Source organism: Hirundo rustica, chromosome 8, assembly GCF_015227805.2.
Source record: "Hirundo rustica isolate bHirRus1 chromosome 8, bHirRus1.pri.v3, whole genome shotgun sequence".
Classification (NCBI taxonomy): Eukaryota; Metazoa; Chordata; class Aves; order Passeriformes; family Hirundinidae; genus Hirundo; species Hirundo rustica.
The window spans coordinates 16,678,624-16,697,623 of record NC_053457.1 but is presented as its reverse complement, the minus strand read 5'-3'; the positions used below and the strand labels follow the sequence as shown (position 1 = coordinate 16,697,623).

Here is a 19,000-nt window from a genome sequence, read left to right as displayed (position 1 = left end):
ACAATTTAGCATCCTGCCCCTCTGGCACTGGGACTGCATGAATGGGTCTGGGATCAAATTTTCTCTCAGGCTGAGGCCGTTACTGCTTTATAGATCTCCTGGCTTCCCAGGAGAGACCTGCACCCTACTTTCTGCCTGCTAGATTGAGACAATCCTTTCCCTCCTCTGAGAAACAAGCTGGTGCTGTGCCAGCATTTCCCCGACAAGAAAGTGAGGAGGAGCTGGGTTCCTGCTCCATCCTGGCTGCTGCCCCTCTTGGGAATGATGGATGTCCCTTCCCCAGACACCACTGGGGCCTGTCTGCTGGCCAGCATTCCTGGGCCCCTGCACGCCTCCAGCTGTACTTTCTCAGCCACCAGCAAGATTTCTCAGCAGCAGTCTTCGGCCCAGTGATGGATGTTGACAGCTGCATGAACAGCCTGTGCAAGCCTCGATTATTTTCCTCCAAGGATGATGCCTTCCAGATCTTGCTCTGAAGCCCTCTGTGAGCACTGTATTGAAACCTTCACTGGAGCCTCCCTGACTGCAGAGCTGTGCTGAGCGCTGCTGGCTTCCATCCAGCTCAAACTGGACAAACACTTGGGAGTGAGGCCCTTGAGTATCCTGCTGCAGGCAGGCTTAGCTTGTTCCTGTGCAGAAATACAGGCAGCAGACCCTGCCTTGCTCAGATGGGTGGTGTTTGGGTCTCCAAGGAGGGAAAAGTGTTTGGGGGTGCTGGGGAGGGGGTAAAGACAGGCCACAGCCACTCCAAGCAGCTGCCTTGACCAGCCAAGGGAACGAGGTCCTCTGAGGGCCTCATGAAGGGCAGCATGCCAGGGTCTGTGCCAGTGCAGGGCCAGCACCGCGCTGAAGTCTCTCACAAGGTGTGCTCCTGTGGGAGCAATGCGTTGCTGGGGAGTGCTGGGTGCTGCCATGAGCTGGTCTCTGCCAGCCCAGGGTGGGGGGCTGACTGCAGTGAAGTTGGTGGCTGTGGTCTCTTGTGGCATGGAGCTTCTGGAGGCCCTGGAGCAGGCTGAGGTTCCACTGAGCAGAGTGAGGGCATGCACCAATGAAGTCTGTCCCAAAAGCTTGCTTTCCTTGGGCTCAGGCCTCCTGAAGGCTGTGATTTTTACCAGCCTGGAACACCTTGGAACAGGGAGAAACAGCTCTCCCAAGCGCTTGGAAATGTTAGGTGTGCCTCACCATTATGCTGCCGTGACACACTGTGGCACTGTCACGGGCAGGTAGAGACAGAGGGAAGGAGAGGGCAGAATGCCAGGGCCATCCCCAGCATTTCTTTGGGGTGTGGGGGGTGTTTGCAGATTCTGTGGTCCCCAGGACAAGGTTTCTGTAACCTTAAATCAAGGTCAGCCTATCCAGGAGAGGGCTGAACCGGAACTGACTTGGGATTCCCTTAACTTCCAGTGTCCCTGAGCCAGTCTGACATGCCTCCTCTGTTCCGTGGAGCAGCCCCCCAGCCTGGCACCGCTCTCCTGCTGACCCCCCACTCTTCTCTCTGCAGGCACTGTATGGCTCCATCAAGAACGAGAAGCTGCAGTGGGCCATGTAAGTTCTCCTGTGGGGGATGCTGCTGCATGCTGCTGGGTGGGCAGTGAATCCACCCAGCCCCAGAGGCCACACAAACCATGATGCTGCAGGGCAGGTGCCCCTGCGAGGATGAGGGAAGGAGAGGGAGCTTGGGATGGGATGGGCTGGGACGCAGGCCATGTACCCTCAGCAGTGCCATGGAGCCCCTTCTCCAGCGTGCTGGGGGAATGACCCCTGAGGTTGGCTTCTTGCACCTTTGGCCCGGGTTTGCGCCTTTGAGGCTGTGCCCGGGGTGGGAACAGACGGCTCTGGAGGGGCTGTGGCTGTGCCGGGGCCCCACAGGGTGCCTGCACCTTCGCCCACAGCTGCCATCTCCAGCAGCAGGAGTGGCAGCGCCTGCGCTGCAGGGATTAATCAGCCCGGTGCTACCCAGCGCTGAGCGATGTGCTCGACCGCTGCCATGGAGACGCCGGCAGATGCTGAGGGGTTTAATTAGCAGCTGAGGGAGTGAGGAGACAGCGGCTTTGGGCTCCCACATCTTCCTGCGGGCGGGGGGAGTGGCACCGGTGCAGCCTGCCCATAGTGAGGGGCCGTGACCCGATGATCCTGCCCACACCTGCTCCTGCCTTGGGATGGTACTGCCCAAAGCCTTCCCACAACAGTCTCCCTGCACCCCTTTGCCTCTGGCTCTGGGCACTGTGGCCTGGCTGCCACCCTTAAAATGGGGGGACCAGAGCCTGGGTGTCTCCTTGTGGGGACAGTCCACTCTGTACCCTCCTTCCTACCAGCTGCGGACCTGTGAGCCTGTATGCCGTGGGCTGGGGGGCTGTCGTAGTGCTAAGCCTTGGGGTACTGCTCCTCCATCACTCCTGGCTGGCATCTGTTGCACCCCTGCCCAAAAAAAGGCTTCTCATTCCCTGGGGCAGGCAGGGGTCCCATCCTGAATCAGCAGAAAAAGCCAAATGTCTTGTTGGTCAAGGGACCAGGCAGCACCTCAGCAGTCTAGAGATACAGGGGCACATGAGCATGGCTAGATTTGGGATGCTCACCTGTGCTGATGGAAGACTGCTCATCCTGGCCTGCTGCTCCTAGTTTCCTGTAGAATAGGGCTTTCTGGCTTCATCCTTCCCAACAGTTTCCCTTTCAGAAGCCAGGCCTAAAAGTGGCACCGACCAGTGGGGAACTTGGTATTTGCTGTCCCCAGAAAGGTAACGAACTCTTTCCTCACCCAAATCTGATTGGCAGAGATGAGGAGGAGCTGAGAAAGTCCCTCTCGGAGCTGGCAGATCCCAACCCAAAGTCCATCAAGCGCATCAGCAGCTGCAGTAACCCCTTTCTGGACTTCTCCCAGGACTCCAGCATTGCCACTTACAAGCACGGGCTGTTAGTCCGCAAGATCCACGCTGATCCCGACTGCAAGAAAAGTAGGTGCCTGGGGAGCCCACGGGGGGGCACTTGGGGCAAGGTGGCACCAGTGAACTCCAGAAATGAATGGGAAGCAGGGCAGGAGTCACTATGTGATGTCTGTCTGTAGCTTCGTGCCAGCCTCCAGCATCAGCCGCCCTGTCTGGCTGGCTGTGCCAGGCATAATTCAGCCCTCAAGCTGGGGAGCTGGAAAGCCTCTCCCTGCCCACAGAGCTGAGAAAGGGGCAGGCAGGGTGGTGGGGTTGTCTCGGGGTTGCAACCCTGCCACAAGAGTGTGTGGATGAAGGGAAGCATCCTGCGATGCGATAGACAGGGCTCACAGCGGGCTGCAGCTGGTTGAGCACGTTCACCGTATTCCCCATAAAATCCCTCCTAAGCCCTGGCCATCTAATGCTGCCTCGGTGTGATTAGATGCAGCTGCCCTTCAAAGCCGGCATTACCTGGCAGGCGGCACTGCCTTGTCCCCGTGCCCGAGCACGGAGGCCGTGGCGAAGCCGAGCACAAGCAGCGAGGCGGGGAGCGCTGGGGGGCACAGGGGGGCACAGGGGGGAGCGCTGGCCGCGGGAGGCAGCAGCAGCCCCCTGCCAGCAGCACCATCTGCCAGCCACGCGGCCTGCACGGGCTCAGGTGCGCAGGGACGGTCCTGGCGTGCTGCCCGTCCCGGGGGTGGGGTGACGTGCGTTGTGGCAGGGCAGGCTGGAAGAGGGTGGGGGGGCGGCTCTTCCCCCCGCTCAGTGCTGAGGCTGCTGTCTGAGCTGCTCTCTCCTCCCTGGCAGCACCCCGAGGGAAGCGCGGCTGGAAGCCTTTCCACGCCATCCTGAAGGGAATGATTCTCTACCTGCAGAAGGTAGGCAGCAGGAGCAGCCACATCCACACCGGGGAGAGGGATTGTCCCCAGTCCAGAGAGTGGGTCACAGCATTCTCCACAGCACTGAGAGAGGGCCTGCAGCACGCAGCGTTGCAAAGCCTGGCCTAAGCAGACTCAGCAGCCTGCATGCCTGAGCTGTTGCTTGGGGACCTGGTGGCATCCCTGTTTCCAGGGTGCTTGGGTACAGCTTGGGCAGTGAAAGGTGCTGCTAACTGAGAGCACTGCGTGCAGGGGGCTTGGCTGGGAAGAGAGGGACATCAGGGCCTTTCCCCTGAATGGAGGGTTGGGCTGCACATCCAGTTCCCTGCAGGCACGGACATGGGGAACTGGGAGCAGTGAGGAACAGGCCCCTGTGCTGTTGCCAAGCCAATGTGTGTGGATTGTGCAGCCTCTCTCCAAGGGTATAGCCTGAGCTGGAAGCAGAGTCCGCAGCTGCCTGGTGGAGGGTGGTCTCCAAGCCCTGCCACAGCCAGCACTACTCTGCAGTTCCTGAAACCTCATAGAACTGACTCATGGTGGTGTGCATCCCTGAGCTGGCTCTGAAACACCCCATGGTTTGCAGGAGGAGTATAAGCCAGGGAAGGCACTGGCAGAAGAAGAACTGAAGAATGCTATTAGCATCCACCATTCGCTTGCCACGCGGGCATCTGACTACAGCAAGCGACCCAATGTCTTCTACCTCAGGACAGCTGACTGGAGGGTCTTCCTTTTCCAAGCACAGTGAGTCCTTCAGGATGCCTGACTGGACCCCATGCTGGGGCACAGAAGCTCCCCTGACTGACTTGGGTGTAGGGTGGGATGGGGCTTAGGGCCACCTTGCTGTCTCCTGTCCTGGCCCTTTCTGGAAGGAGAAGTACCTGGTGTCAGTGCCGAGCTTTGCCCAGCTCCTCTTTTTCCTACCCTGCCGGGTTCCGGTTAGCTGTGGGTAGAGTCCCAGATGCCAGGGCCAGGCTTGGGGGGACTCAGGCCTTGTCTGCGGAGCAGATCCCTTTGTCTTTGACAAAGATAGCCCATCTGTATTTTGGCCTTTTTTCTCAGGAACCCTGAACAGATGCACTCGTGGATCACACGCATCAACGTGGTGGCGGCCATGTTCTCTGCTCCCCCCTTCCCCGCAGCCATCGGCTCCCAGAAGAAGTTCAGCCGCCCGCTGCTGCCCAGCTCCTGCACCAGGCTGTCTCAGGTGGGCCCCAGTGTGGGGGCAGCGGTGAGCCCGGGACAAACCCCTGATCTGCCAGCGGCACATTCCCCTGTGGAGGGATCTGTGTAGTGCCGTGTACCCAGCTGCCTCCCCAGAGAGCTGAAGGGCCGAGGGGGAAACGAGAAAAGGCGTACTGAGACTGGGGGCAGACAGTGAGGTTTTGTTCCTGCCAGTGGGGCTGGAGTCAGGTGATGATCAGAGCATGGAGGAGAAAGTGGTCCCACATCACGGCTTGCAAGGTCCTGCCAGGGACCTTGAAAGGCAACTGACTTGGGGGATTAGCTGGCACTCGTGCATACCAGAGCAGTTATTCATAGAGCAGAAAGGATTTAAAAAAATCACCAGCCTAGTTTTAGAGAGATTAAATTCTTCTGCTTTAAGACTGCAGTCAGCCCCCCAATGAGATGAGAGCAGATTGCCCCCAAGAGCCTTTGATTTTGCCTGCCATTAAAAAAAAAAAAATCAAACCCAGCAGCAGAAGCTGAGATCCTGGCTGCTTCTAGAAGGGGTAAACCTGTTCTGTCCCCAGCCAGCTCAAACTACCAGGGGACAGAGCAGGTCACTGACATAGTGCCACCCTTCCCCAGGAGGAGCAGGTGAAGAACCACGAGACCAAGTTCAAGACAATGTCAGCGGAGCTGCTGGAGCATCGTTCCTCACTGCCTGAGAAGAAGGTGAAAGGCAAGGAGTATGAGGAGCTAAAGCAAAAAGAAGAGTACCTGGAATTTGAGGTGAGCTGGAAGATGCCCCCCTCTGCCCTCAGGCCCTCTGCCCCTACCTGTTTGGCCGTCCTCAGCGATGGGACCAACCCGTCCCATCAGCTGAATTACACTGCCACTGCCGTGGTTTAGGACCACGAGCATTCCTGTGCCCCGGGACGCTGGCTGGGTTGGAGGGAGCACGAGCATCCCCGCCTGCAGGGATGCTGGCCGTAAGACAGTACCCAGCTTGCCAACCTCTCTCTCTGCTGCACTGTGCTCCTCAGAAATCGCGCTATGGCACCTATGCCATGCTGCTGCGGGCCAAGCTGAAGGCTGGCTCCGAGGACCTGGCAGCATTTGAGTCCACCCTCTTTGACACAGCGGGTGGGGAGGACGATGGCCTGAAAAAGTCCCGCTCCAGCCCCTCACTCAACGCAGAGCCCTCCAGCACGACCACCAAGGTGAAGCGCAACGTCTCAGAGCGCGCTGGCCGCCAGCCCGCAGGCCACCCCCAGAAGCCGTAAGTGTGGGGCCTCAGCTGCCTGCACTGCAGCTCTGTTCCCGCTCCCCCGGCACAGGGGTTGAGGCCGCGTGCCTGCCGAGACCCTGCATGTGTCCGTCTGTCTGCGGCACAAGCTGGAGCGGGTGACAGCCCTACTCAGCCGCCAGCACCAGCCATGCAGGGCCGTGGCCCCTCCACTGGAGACAGTGGCAGAGCAGGACAGTCCCCAGTCCTCGCCTGCAGGAGCTGCCTGACCCCGTGAGACTTGTTCCTGCCCCTCCTTGTCCTGCACTTGGCTGCAGGACCTGCTCTTGCTGCCCTGGGGAGAGGGAGCAACTGAAACCTATCCGCTGGGCTCAATTCTTCAATGGCTTAAAAAAAAAAAAAATGACAAATGCAGAAAAACAAAGCCAGCAGCGTGCCATGGGGGTAGACGGGAGGGGGCCAGCCCTAGACTGTCCCCTCTCCTGGGGCTGGTGGCCAAGGAAGCCGGGACAACAGCACCTGGTCCCTTCCCTGCCGCCTCAATCACCTCTGCACCCTCCCCGCTTTCTTACAACTTTTGAACAGTTTTTGTGATACAGTTTTGCACTTTTTAGTACCAGATCGAGCTGACCACCAGGGAGGTTTTTTTGGGGGGCTACTTTTGATGCTTTTTGGGAACTGTTTAAAAAAAAACAAAACCACAAACCCAGCCATATCTTGTAGGCACTGCACTCTAGGGGAAAGAGGTTTTTAAAAGGACTCAGGGAGCGAGCCAGCTCCCCACGCCCCCACCCTGCAGCAAGCTGAGCATGGTCTACTGTGTGTACTGCTGCTGCCTGCTCCCCAGCTCCACTTCAGCACCAGCAACCCTTCGGGGAGACAGCCCTGTGGCTGCCAGTACCAAGGAGGCAGCCTTGAGATGGCAGCACCCGTTGCTGCACGTGTGGCTGCATGGGAGGCTGATGCACCGGTGCTTCATGACCCCATTTTCCACCCCCACTGCTGGCAGCTTGGACTGGCCCTGTGTGCAGCAACCAGGGTGTGAGCATCGTAGCCAGGGCGTGGTGGGCAGCAGTGTGTAAGTACTCCCCGTGGGCTGGTGACCCCCGGAGCCAGGGTTGATATGGGGGTCCCCCTGCCCTATGGGTCCAGCACAAGCTGGAGCCAGCTTTCCTTCCCATCTCTTTTCCAATGCATGGCTGGGGCCTCAGATGCTGCCAGCAAAGCCTGGTCTGCAGTGCTGCAGTCCTTGTGCTGCAGCAGCAGTGGTGCAGCCCCTTCCTCAGCAAGGGGCTCCCTCCTTGCCAAGGTGAAGGGCAGGCTGGGGCAGCTCTCACCACTCCAGAGTGGGCTGAAGGATGCCTATCCACAGCAAGGTGCAACTGATGGAGCACGGCTGCAGGATTTTCCAGAAAGGAGTCCAGGTACAGTGAAGGGCTGTGAGCAGGGGCTGGCACACATGCAGTTCTCAGCTGCCTGAGACCTGGCTGGTTTCAGCACTGACTTTGCGAATGTGTCAAAACTTTTTATTCTGCTCTTTTCAGTCTATTGCAAAAAAAAAAAAAAAAAAAAAAAAAAAAAAAAATCCACCCTTGCCCCAGGTGGCTTGGGGGGTAGGGGGGGTTAAAAACACCTTTGTACAGCTTCTTCTCTCACTTACTGAAGTAAAACTCACTCTTCACTTCTTGGGTGTGCTGTGGTTTCTTCCCCATGGCTGGTGACAGCCCCAACACCAAGGGATGCTGAGGAGGGGCTGGCAGCTGTCTCCCTGCCACCAGACTTCCAGAGCCAGGCAGGGTTCAGGAGGGTTAGTGCCCAGCTCACGGCTGGGGCTGGAGAGAGGGAGGGCAAAGACTAATGAAACCTGTGTCCTTTTATTCAGAAGAGGGACCATTAAATAAGAGCAGAGATGGGCAGGAGCCAGCTGCATCCCATCCCCCTGAGTCCAGGCAGCTGGATCCCAAGTCCAGAAGGCACTTGTGTGGGCAAGGCAGAGGGCACTGCAGCTCCCTGTGTGGTCACAGGAGCTGCTGGCTGCCTCCTCAGTGCACCTGTGGCTGCTGGCTGGGAGGCAGCTCACCCCCTGGCTTCAGGGCTAATGTGGGCGCCTGCTCCTCCTCCACCGACTCACTGCCGTAGGCACTGTCTTCCTTCAGCTCTGCAAAACAAACCCCAGGTGCTCTTACCGATGGGGCAACAGCGGGGCAGCAGAGACCCGCCTCGCCCACCAGCGCCAGCCCTCGCTCTCTGCACCTGTGCTTTGCAGCTTCTCCAGTGCCTCCGTTTTGTGGAGCATCCTCACAGCGTTGTGGAGCCCCATGGAGTCCAGTGCCTCCAGCAGTCCCCCCAGGCTGCCACCTGCCAGCTGTGGAGAGAGGGCATCGAGTAGGGCCGATGGCCAGATGGACAAGGGGGACAGAGGCGCCCCAAAGAGGCACTGACCTCGTAACTGCGCAGGAGGCTGACGCTGGGTGAGGGCGTGTCCTTGTAGGTCTCCACGAGGCTGCACAGCCCCAGGCGTTTGGCCAGCTCGATCCAGTCTGACCCACTGCAGTCCTGGTTCAGCAGCTGCTCCAGCCCCTGCAGTGCCTCACTGTCCAGTGACAGGACCTTACCTGTGTGGAAGAGGTGTCCCCATCACAGGCTGCCCATCCTTGCTGCCGGGAGGACGTCACCCTGCCTGTATGGTGCTTTTGAGCTGGGAGGGGGTGGGGGGGGAAGGGGCTGCTCACCTGGCTGGGGGGCAGTGGGCAGTTCTGCCTCAGGCCCCTGCTGGGAGGCCTGCAGCAGGATCTCCCGCACCTGCAGACAGACACGGATGTCAACCTTCCAAAGCACTGCCCACATCCCCCACTGCCTCCTCGCACCTTGGATCTCTGCAGGACACGGAGGAGCACAGGAGCATCTCCTGGAACCCTGCCCCAACCATGCCATGACCTGCACAGAAACACTCCCAGCGAGTTTGTCCCGCTGTGCCACACACCTTCTGGCTCCGAGTCAGGTCCAGGGACGTGTGGCAGCGGCGCTGCCTGTGCCCTGCCTGCCAGTGCCCCTGTGTGGAGAGCTTGGAGTTGGTACTGTGCTCTGCAGCCAGGGCTGGCTCCCCCAGATCCATGGCCAGCTCCTGCTCCTCAGGGTCGGTGTCTGTGTCACTACTGGCCTCTGATGAGGACAGGCTCATGGGCTCATCGTTCTCACACAAAACGTCTGCCCCTGTCAGGAAAGGGTGGCATGAGCCGGGCCCAGGGGTCTGACCTTGTGCCTGGCACCACCCAGCACAGGCAGCCAGACCTAAGGGGAGGGAAGGAGGAAGAGCAGTGCCTTACCAGCTTTAAGGAGCAGTTTGGTGAGGGTGGGGGAGCCCAGGCCAGCAGCCAAGTGCAGGGGGGTGTTCCCGGCGAAAGTCCGGCTGTTGATGTCTGCTCCCAGCTAAGAAAGGTGTGAGGCCATGAGGATGGGCTGCCTGGGCACTGCTCCTCCTTCACCCTGTCACCCCAAGGCATCAGGGGAGCCCCCACTTCTGCCGTGAGCCTGTAGGAGGCTGCACCCCATCCCTATCCCACGGCCACCACTACACCAGCCACTCCATACCTTCTTCACCAGGTGGGTGGCCATGTTCAGGTTCTCCATCTCCACAGCCAGGTGCAGTGGGGTCCTCCCACTTTGCCTCTCCACTGCATTCACATCTGCTCCCGTCCTGACAAGCAGGTCCAGGCAAGCCAAACTCTTTGCCTTCACAGCCAAATGCACAGGCAGGAGGCCTGCAAGATGGAGACAGGCTCAGCAGCCTTCTGGCCAAGCCCATGATGGCACCACTGAGGTCCTGCCCACTGTCCCTGAGCCACACTCACCATGGAAATTGGGCAGGCGGAGCAGGTAAGGGGCAGCTGAGCCCAGGTGAGCCAGCAGCGTCCTCAGCATCTCTTCATCGCCAGCCTGGAGTGCCAGGTGCAGCAGGGAATTGCCGTAGCGGTCCAGCAAGGTCGGGTCGGCGCGGGCTTGCAGCAGGAGCTGGACCACTTGGGGCTGCTTGGTGATGACTGCCAGATGCAGTGGTGTCTGCAGGACAGCAGCACATGCTCAGCAGCGCTCACAAGAAGAGCCATGTCCTGCACCACCATTCTCTCCAGTAGCTGCAACATATTCAGATCTGCAGCCTCCCCTCAGCCAGGGGTTGGAAAGTACAAGTGAGGAACAACTTCCAGGTAGAGGAGAACCGTCCCATGAAGAACACGTACCTGTTGCAGGTTATTGGAGATGTTGATGATCTGCTGGCTGGGGATGCTAACAATGACGTCGATCAGCTGCTTGATGACAGCCGTCTGTTCATGGATAATAGCGAGGTGCAAAGGCCTGTATAGAGAGTCGGATGGTCCCTAGGTCAGCTCTGTGCTTCTCCAGGCACTCCCTGTTGCCCTCAGAGCCTCCACAGTGGCTCTGACAGACAAACCCCTCGTGCACTCACGTGTCTCCGTTCTCATCCTGTGACGCGGCCAGGTGCCTCTGGACTGCCAGCAGCATGCGGGGGTCGGCGGTGACAGAGTAGTCGAGCAGGGCATGGGCATTGCGACGGGCTAGAGCCAGCATCCACAGCTGGCACAGCTGGGCTGGGGGGCAGAGCAGGATGTCACCTCCAGGAGCAGCAGCTTCATCCACCCTTCTGCATCCAGCAGGTGTGGAGAGCAGCACACAACCCCAAAAGGTCCCCAGTCCATGCCTCCTCTCCTGAGCGATGTGTCCCAGCCCTCTCTCAAGCTCAGCCCCTCCTACCGTGCTTCTGCAGCTCCTTGCAGTAGGTGCTCTCTTCTGCAGGTGCCTTCCTGTCGCTCCCAGGCCCCTCTGCCTCGGGGCCCTTCATCTGCACTCCCCCCTGGTAGCTCCCCACTGGGTGGGGGCCAGGCGAGTAGATGCTGTTGTAGGTCAGCCCAGGGGAGTACGGGAAGCTGAGGTTCCCACCTGCGGGGAAAGGCAGAGGATGGGTGAGCAGAAGGGAGCCCCCAGACCATGTGAGAGGGGAGGGGGAAGAGGCATCACCACTCACCTCCTCCAGAGCCAAAGCCCCCGGCCCCCCCGCCGGCCCCCCCCATGTGCGAGCCACCGCCAAAGTGCTGAGGAAACTGAGGCAGGACTTTCTTGCGCTTCCTCTCCACCTCTTCCTTATCTGTGGGCAGAGAGGGGCAGCAGGGTGAGAGGCAGGCCCAGCAGCAGGGGACACGCCAGCCTGCCTGGGTGGTGCTCACCTTCCACCACCGGGTAGTAGGTGAACTGCTTGGAGTCACTCACATCCCCTCCCCGTTTCCGCTTCAGCTGCAGGAAGACGGTGACAGGACGGTCGATCTTGGGCTTGTGGTAGGGGGGTGTGCGGAAGACAATGGCATACTGTGGGCAGGACATGATGGACGTGAGGTTCTGCTCATCCCTGGAGCTGGGGATGGGGCTACCTCACCCCACAGGGCATTCATCTGCCTTGAAGCAGAGCAGGACACTCCCCAGCTCCCCTGTACCTGCTTGTGCACATCTGTAGGAGAAAAGTCCCCAAAGGCCTGCCAGCCATTCTCATCATCCTCGTAGAAACGCACCTCAATGTCATCTGGGGAGAGAAGTCGCACTGGCACCACCTGTCTCCTTGCCCCAAACAGGCTCCAAGGACACAGACCCCGGGCCACCCAGGAGCCCCAGATCTCTCCTGCCACAGCCCCTCCAGGTTTCATCTGGAGAGAAGGGCTTTTACCTTTCTGAACTTTATCACACAGCAAGTAGACTTCATCTCCACCCCGCACGGAGCCTGCTGTCTTATCCATCCGTGAGATCTTCAGGTTGGAAGCTCCGGGGGACTCTGCAGAGCAAGAGGTGTTGGGAGTCACTGTACAGAAGTCCTTACCCCCTCCTGCCCCGCCCCTTTCCTGGACCGGCCCCACACTCACTGCTGTCGTGGATGGGGTCTGAGATGACAGGCTGGAGGGCCAGCGTGAAGTTCCCGCTGCTGTCGCGGAGGTAGGCGGTGAAGCGCAAGCGCACAATGCTCAGGTCCATCACCTTCTTCAGCTCCTTCGCCTCCAGCTCGATCTCACGCAGCTCCACTTCTGCCAGGGCAGGGGGACAAACCGTCAGGCTGTATGGGAGGACAGTGCTCCAGGTCCCCCTCCTACCCACCCCAGCTCCACGCTAAACCCAGCCCCCAGCTGTCAGCCCATGGTGCCGAGGCTCATTGAGTCCCCAGGCTGCCCTCACCCGTCAGCACACGGCTCCCGTTGCGCATCTTCTGCTGCTTCAGCTTTTCCTTCATGATCTCCATCATATTCTTCTTGGTGACGTGGAGCACACCCAGATTGCTGAACCTGGAGAAGAGGGAACCTGCTGGGATCTGGGAGCATCAAGGCTAGGAGCAGCAAGCCCAAAGAGGCACATAACTCCTGCAGCTGGCAAGGACCTGAGCACAGAGCAGTGCCACTCAGGCAGCAGGGAATCAGTGTGTCCAGCAGAAGAGGAGTAACCACAGAGGAGAGGAAAGGAGCCCCAGAAACTCTAGGCTCCCACAGGTGACAAGCCCCAAGGGCTGTCAAAGACAAGACGAGGAGGACTGAAGGCCAGAGGGATGCAAATGGTACGGAGCTGAGCCAGGGACACATATGTAAGAGCAACTGCAGCAGTTGCAGAATAACCCTGTTACTCAAGCTGACTTCAAAAGTCATCTGCATAGCTGGGGAGCTGGAATCTCAAGGACAGAAGCTCAAAATAAGTTGCATATGTCAAAACCCAGAGACAGGCAAAATGCTCAGGGGAAAGAGTTGTAACAATGAACTAGTCTGAATACATGCCTGACCTCATCCAGCAAAGCCAGCTCCAGGGTGCACTAACCCCAATCTTCTCCCCAACTCATACGCTGCAGGCAGCACCCACAGCCACCTCATATAGGGAAGAGGCTACCCTGGGTCCTCCTTGCACATACTGAGCAGTCATGTCCTTGGGCCCCACGATTGTGACACAGTTGCCAGCCTCATTGCACTGCTTGCCCACCAGGCTGTGGGCATGTACACGGGGAGGGTCGCTGTGCGTCACCAGGTCTACCTCGATCCGGGCCATCCCTGTGTAGTTACAGATCTGCAGGGAGGAAAGAGATGGGAGTCAGGTACAACAAGCCAGGAGCCTGAAGGATTCTCTACAAATCCCTGTTATCGCTCCACATGGCCACCATCCCTCCTGCTGCTGCCCTCCCATCCCTCCAGCACCAGGAGACACACAAGAGCTTATTATAAAATTCCTGTCCTTCCTTCAAGGCTCCCTCCTGATGCTCCTGCACTAGTGGCTGAAGACACTGCTCCATCCCTCTCCCACGGCAGCGCTCACCTTGACAGTGGGATAGGTCTTGCGCCCCTTCTCACTGGATGCCCCCGGCAGCCCCCCGTGGGAAGGACCCTCACAGCCGTACCGGAATCGGAAACCCCGCTGCGAAGGCAAAGAGCAGATCAGCCAAGGGTGGCCAAAGCCTGATGCCATGAGAGCAAGAGGTGAAGTTACACCTGTCCTTACCTGGGTGATATACTCACCTGCTTTGGCTGCTCGATAATGACGAGGTAGGGACCTTCCACTGGAGGACAGAAAGGAGAGGTACCAATGAGAAACATGGGATATCCACAATGCATGTTCTCACTAAGGATGCTGGAGATACAGGGACAGGACTGAAGGTGACCCCTGTCTGTCCCATGGGGGTCCTCAGAGCCCCCAACCCCTGTGCTGTCACAGCCCAGCTGGGAGCAGCAGAGTAGCAGAAAGAGAAGAGGGCCAGAGGATGCTCTGTCACTTGGGGAACAGGGACCCCTGAGAGGTTACAGCCCAACCTGGCGGTCCCTGGTAAACTGAGCAGCAGGGACAGATAGAACAAGCCCCATCCCCGGGGGCATGGGGAAGGGATTCCCAGGCAGCCCACAGCGGGACCAGCAAGGACAAAGCCTGTGGTGCTTCTGGGAACTAAGAGACATGAGTCAACCAGCTGGGAAACTCCACTGCAGCTGGGGACCACTGGAAGGGTACAGCCAGAGGAGCCCTTACCTGTTTCCATCAGGGGCTCCTTCTGCTCCATCATGTGGGAGCCAAAACTGAAGTCATCATAGTCAATCCCATCCAGGCACTAGGTGATGGGAAGGAAAATGAGTGTGATGAGTGTGTCGGGGCTGGAATCCCCCGACTACCCTGGGCGAGTGATGTCAGTCTGGCACAGAGCCCCATCGGGGCAGGCACAGGTCCCTGTCCCTCCCCGGGAAGAGAGGCGGGCAGGTGCAGACCCCTCCGCGCCCACCCTGGAGGCCGACACAGACCCTCGCACCTCCCACCCCGGAAGCGGGCACAGACCCGCACCTCCCACCCCACCCGTGGGGTCGGGCACTGCCTCCTGCCCAGCTCTGGGGCCAGGACAGGGACCGGGCAGCGACACCCCCCGGGCCGATCCGATCCGATCCGATCCGATCCGATCCGTGCCGCACTCACGGGTGGGAACTGCTCGTCCATGTCGGCGCGGGGCCGGCCGCCGGCCTGCGGGGAGAGCGGGGGGGTGAGCGGGGAGCGGGGCTGCAGGAAGGCACCGCCGCTCCGGAAAGTCCCTAGAAACCCCGCCGAGCCGGGAAATGACGGGACCGCGCGTCACCGGCCCGCCCCGCCCCGCCGCGGCCGGGGCACGGCCCGACCCGGCCCGGGACACGGCACACGGGACACGGGGCGGGGGACACGGCACACGGGACACGGCACACGGGACACGGCACACGGGACACGGCACACGGGACACGGGACGCGAGGGTCGGCCCGGCACGGCTCGGAGCGGGGCTCTGCTCGGCCCGGCTGCTCCGGCCACCCGGGGCAATGGGACGGGCTGTCCCCTCCTCGCCTGGGAATTTTGGACTCGGAGCCCCGGGCGGGCTGGAAATCCCGGAGCACTCCCTCCCGCCTCCCCGGGCCATTCTCGCCCGGGCGCTGCCTGGCAGCTCCGGGCCGCCAGATGTGCCGTATTTTCCCTCCGGGAGCACGGGGGGATTTACCCCGCGCCGTCCCCGGCCGCCCGTCCCGCTACGGGTGCCAGTCCCCGGTGCGCTGCCGTCAGCCCTTCCCCAGCAGGACCCGCAGAGCAGCACGGCCGAAACCACCCGCCGCGCCGTACAGCCCCGCACCATCCCATCCTGCACAGGGACGAGTCTCCCGCTCCGGGATGCCGTCTCCAAGCCCCTAAGGACTCAAACGAGAGTCGCCCCAAAGTGCTGTGCCCTAGCCCACTGGCTCCCCCCTGGGCACGGGAATCTCTCCAGAACTCTGCAAGCCGAAGCAGAGTCTGCAGCCCCTTGCCAGGCACCCAAAGGGGTGCTTTCCCTCTCCCCGATTTCAACTTACACGGCAGCCCCTGCATCCTTCCCGCTGAGGTGGCCTGAGAGAGGGATTCGCCGTCCGTGTTCCCATTGCCTCCTTCCCACTGGCTTCAAAGTGGAAGCGGCGGCCCCACAGCTCCCTGTGGGAGCATCTCCCACCGCCCCAGCGCTCTGCACTGGATGCTTCCCGCCGACCCCAACAAGGCACTGCCGCAGCAGGGGCCCTTCCCTGCCGCCCACAAGGCTCACACCCTCCTACTCACCGGGGAGGAAGAGGCTGGTCTCAGCAACCCGTCCAGCCCCAGCATCGCCACAGGGACTGCCAGTACCACAGACAGGAGTTCCGCTGGGGTCGAGGTCTGCCTGACCACAGAAAACCACCGGCGACTTCTAGCAGAGGGGCAGGATCAGGGGAGAGCCTACGGGCACGCTCCACATTTCTTCTCACTAACCAATGAAAAGGAAAAAAAAAACCCGTATCTGACTCCTCGATACCCTCATACCATAAATTTCTGAATCAGTGGTTGCTGCGGGTCCCACTCAGGGGATTTTGGGTGTGTGGGAGAAGAGGGGAAGGAAAGGGATTGTTCAATCCGTGCATGACTCATATTCTTCAGAAGCTGAACGGAGCCTTTTCAAGGAGATTTTTTAGCCACTCAAGTCTTCCAAAGGGGCTGTCCTGTGACCCCAAGCCTGAGGTTTTTCCCAGCTGGCCTGCACCTAAGCACGGAGAAGCATCCCAGGTGGCCATGCAGCCTGGGATGTGGGGTCTGTGGGACCTGCAAGCACAGGGGAGGGTGCAAGGAAGGTGAAGGCAGAGATCCAGAAGTGCAAAATGAGGTGGGGACCTTCCTCCTGCCATTCTGCAGGGCCTTCTGAAGGTCTAGGAACATGGACACAACCCCCTGCAGGTTCTGTGGGAAGCAGCGGAGTGCCTGCTGTTAGGATCCCACCGATCATCCCACCTGGACAGCTTCATCCTGCCACCACCATCTGCTGGCACAGATCTTCCAGAGAGGTGAACAAAGGGACAACCAACCTTCCTCAGTGTGCTGGGAACAGCCACCTACCCTACCCGCTGAGCCTGGTGGGGGAGCTCAGGCCTGAAGCTGCTGGGTAAGAACAGACTGTGCCCCTTGAATAGCACAACTCCCCTTCTGCAGCGGCATCAGCTCCATATCCTCTTGAGGGGTTTTCACAGCTTGCTCACTGCTGGCTGGGACACTTGTTGCAGCAAACAGCATGACTAAAGGATGTCATGGAGTCGTGGCTGCGTCTCCCCATCCCACACAGCTCTGGCTCTCTCTGGAGGTTACCAGCCATATCCCTGCACACTTACTTGTGCAGTGTGTGCTGCAGGAAGCCCACCTTGCTTGCTGAGCAGAGATGGTGTCACCACCTGCTTCCTTGTTCCTGGAAAAGCAACCTCAGCCCTGAGAAGGTGAAGTCCTGCCTCCTGTGCCAAGCAGCATGCCTTTCTGGCCCGCAGGACTTGGGGTTTCCCCTAGGACTGTAGCACATGCAGCTTTTATCCCCCACACATCCCAGAAGGAAACACATTTCTCCTTCCTCCATCAATAGCTTGCCCTGCTCTGTGCTACCCAACACACCTGCCCTGGATCATGGGATTGAATTGCAGGAATTGGCTAATTCCTCCCCATCTCCACACATTCCTAGGTTTCAGGAAGGATTCCCTGGGAATTGCTGGGAATAGGGGAAAAGAGCAGCAATCCAGCTGCAAGGCACTGCCCAGAGCAGCACCAGCTCCCTGCCCTGGAGTGCAGCACTGCCACAGCACCCTTGCCAGATGGCACAGCCTCCCTGTGCCAGCCAGACCGCTTCAATTAATGGCCAGCCTTTGGCTAGCAGCGCGAGTTAAAGCCATTCTTCCACGCCTGCAGCTCCTTGAATGTGACCTAGTAATGCAGGTGCTATTTTCTTTCCTCCCATGACAGTCGGCTGACTTGCAGAGCTGATGCCCTGCAGGCAGGAGGGAAACACAGTCAGCCTATCTGAGGCAGGAGCGTTTAGTAGCCATGGGAAAGGGTGCTCCAGAAATGCAGGAGGCAGCAGGAGTGCAGCCCTGCTCTGAACTGTGCTAGTGTACAGCTGATATGTTCTAGCCACTCGGCTGGCTGCTCTTCTAACATATTCTTCCCTTCGCATTTTGATTTCCCTGGGGTCTGCTAACACCTGCAAACAATGGCCCTAAATACTTGACCTTGCTTTTCGCACAAATCCTGTGCTCTGCTTCATCCCTGGAGTCCCAACAGCTACTGGCAAGAGGCTGCTGAGTCTCTCTCATATCACGTTCACAGTGATTTTGCTCTGAGATTTTTCCTGGAAACCAAGTCCTTGACCAGCAAGAATCGCAGAGGGAAACCCCCTCTCCCTGAAAACTTTCTAAGCCTTCCCCTTCTGACAGCCTGCCTTTGAGCACCAAAGCCATCTGTATATCTCTGCGTAAAATGCCTTTACTCCCATTGTGGCTATCAAGTTGGTTTTGGCAAACCCCAGCCACCCACTGATCCTCTGGTTTTCTCCTCTAAGGGCCTGTAAATCAGCTCCTCTGCTGTCATGAACTATTAATCCAGCTGTATGCCCTCAGAGAACCCCTCCCAGTGTCAGCCCTGCGTTTGCTGTCTCTCACTCTCTCCGCTTTCCACTCTGCCCACGGTACCACTGCCGTGCTGGTGCTCACGGCTCCATTTGGGCCAGAGCTCGCCGAGCCCGCGGACACGGATCCGATTCCCCTCGGAGCTGGCAGCAAGCCAGCCCTGCTCCAGCGCAGGCAGGGCTCAGGACCAAAGAGGGAGAGCTGCAGGATGGGGCAGAACCCACTGGCAACATAGAGAACACGGAACTTCCCCACCGGCAGGGAAAAGGGGGTAAGCGCCGGCGCTGGCACTTGCCGTCTCCTCTCCCCTCCAAGACAGCAACTGTCTCTCCAGCCTGGATCTTCCCAACATCCCCTACCCCAGCTGGCCGCACGGACGCCCCAGGGGCAACCAGGGACCGGCGTAGCTGCTGGAGCGAGAGAGAGCCCGGCACCCTTCCGCTGGGACGGGTAGCCCAAGCACAGGAACTTTAAACCTGCGGTCCGCTCAGCTCCCAATCCCTGGGAACCGCTCTCCCGCTGGGCGGGGAGCCCTGCCCGCCGCCGCTCCCCCCGGCAGCCCCCAGTCCCCACACCCGGCCCGGCCGCTTACCTTCACCCCGGCCTCAGCCCGGCCGCCGCGCCCCGGCCGCGGTACCGGGAAAGTCCCGACCCGACTCCGCCTCCCGGGGCTTCCCGGAGCCGGCTCCGCCCGGCGGAGACCGCGGGAGGGCGGGCCAGGGGACCCCCGAAAGGACGGGCGTCTCCAGGCGACATCGCCTATCCGCCACCCGGCCGGCACTGCGGCAGGGAACCGAGCCCCGGGCTCACGGCCGTCCTCCGAG

General features: G+C 59.8%; 2 protein-coding genes across 4 annotated transcripts in view; one reads left to right on the top strand and one right to left on the bottom strand.

The window, feature by feature from the left end:
* PSD (pleckstrin and Sec7 domain containing) overlaps positions 1 to 6,596 on the top strand; it is a 34,601-nt gene extending 28,005 nt beyond the window's left edge. For both annotated transcript variants that reach the window (XM_040070743.2, XM_058421467.1), the window contains 7 exons: positions 1,502 to 1,545; positions 2,773 to 2,951; positions 3,729 to 3,799; positions 4,383 to 4,540; positions 4,859 to 5,003; positions 5,609 to 5,752; positions 6,007 to 6,596. In XM_040070743.2, the coding sequence (XP_039926677.1) occupies positions 1,502 to 1,545; positions 2,773 to 2,951; positions 3,729 to 3,799; positions 4,383 to 4,540; positions 4,859 to 5,003; positions 5,609 to 5,752; positions 6,007 to 6,246 (981 nt within the window). In that variant the 3' untranslated portion in view covers positions 6,247 to 6,596. The remainder of the gene's footprint in view (positions 1 to 1,501; positions 1,546 to 2,772; positions 2,952 to 3,728; positions 3,800 to 4,382; positions 4,541 to 4,858; positions 5,004 to 5,608; positions 5,753 to 6,006) is intronic.
* Positions 6,597 to 7,721: 1,125 nt separating this feature from the next.
* NFKB2 (nuclear factor kappa B subunit 2) lies at positions 7,722 to 18,825 on the bottom strand. Of its 2 annotated transcripts, XM_040070744.2 has the most exons (24): positions 18,769 to 18,825; positions 15,823 to 16,006; positions 14,694 to 14,738; positions 14,259 to 14,337; positions 13,757 to 13,797; positions 13,557 to 13,655; positions 13,159 to 13,310; positions 12,441 to 12,547; positions 12,134 to 12,292; positions 11,941 to 12,045; positions 11,714 to 11,799; positions 11,450 to 11,588; positions 11,251 to 11,370; positions 10,980 to 11,165; positions 10,675 to 10,816; positions 10,448 to 10,562; positions 10,061 to 10,268; positions 9,801 to 9,970; positions 9,536 to 9,638; positions 9,193 to 9,422; positions 8,942 to 9,011; positions 8,652 to 8,824; positions 8,463 to 8,574; positions 7,722 to 8,367 (listed from the first exon to the last, which is right to left on the bottom strand). In XM_040070744.2, exons 2-24 carry the CDS (start codon positions 15,865 to 15,867, stop codon positions 8,252 to 8,254), a joined length of 2,802 nt encoding a protein of 933 aa, XP_039926678.1. In that variant the 5' UTR covers positions 15,868 to 16,006; positions 18,769 to 18,825; the 3' UTR covers positions 7,722 to 8,251. The 2 variants fall into 2 exon arrangements, with proteins under 2 accessions (XP_039926678.1, XP_039926681.1); XM_040070747.2 differs by lacking the exon at positions 14,694 to 14,738.
* Positions 18,826 to 19,000: the final 175 nt, after the last annotated feature.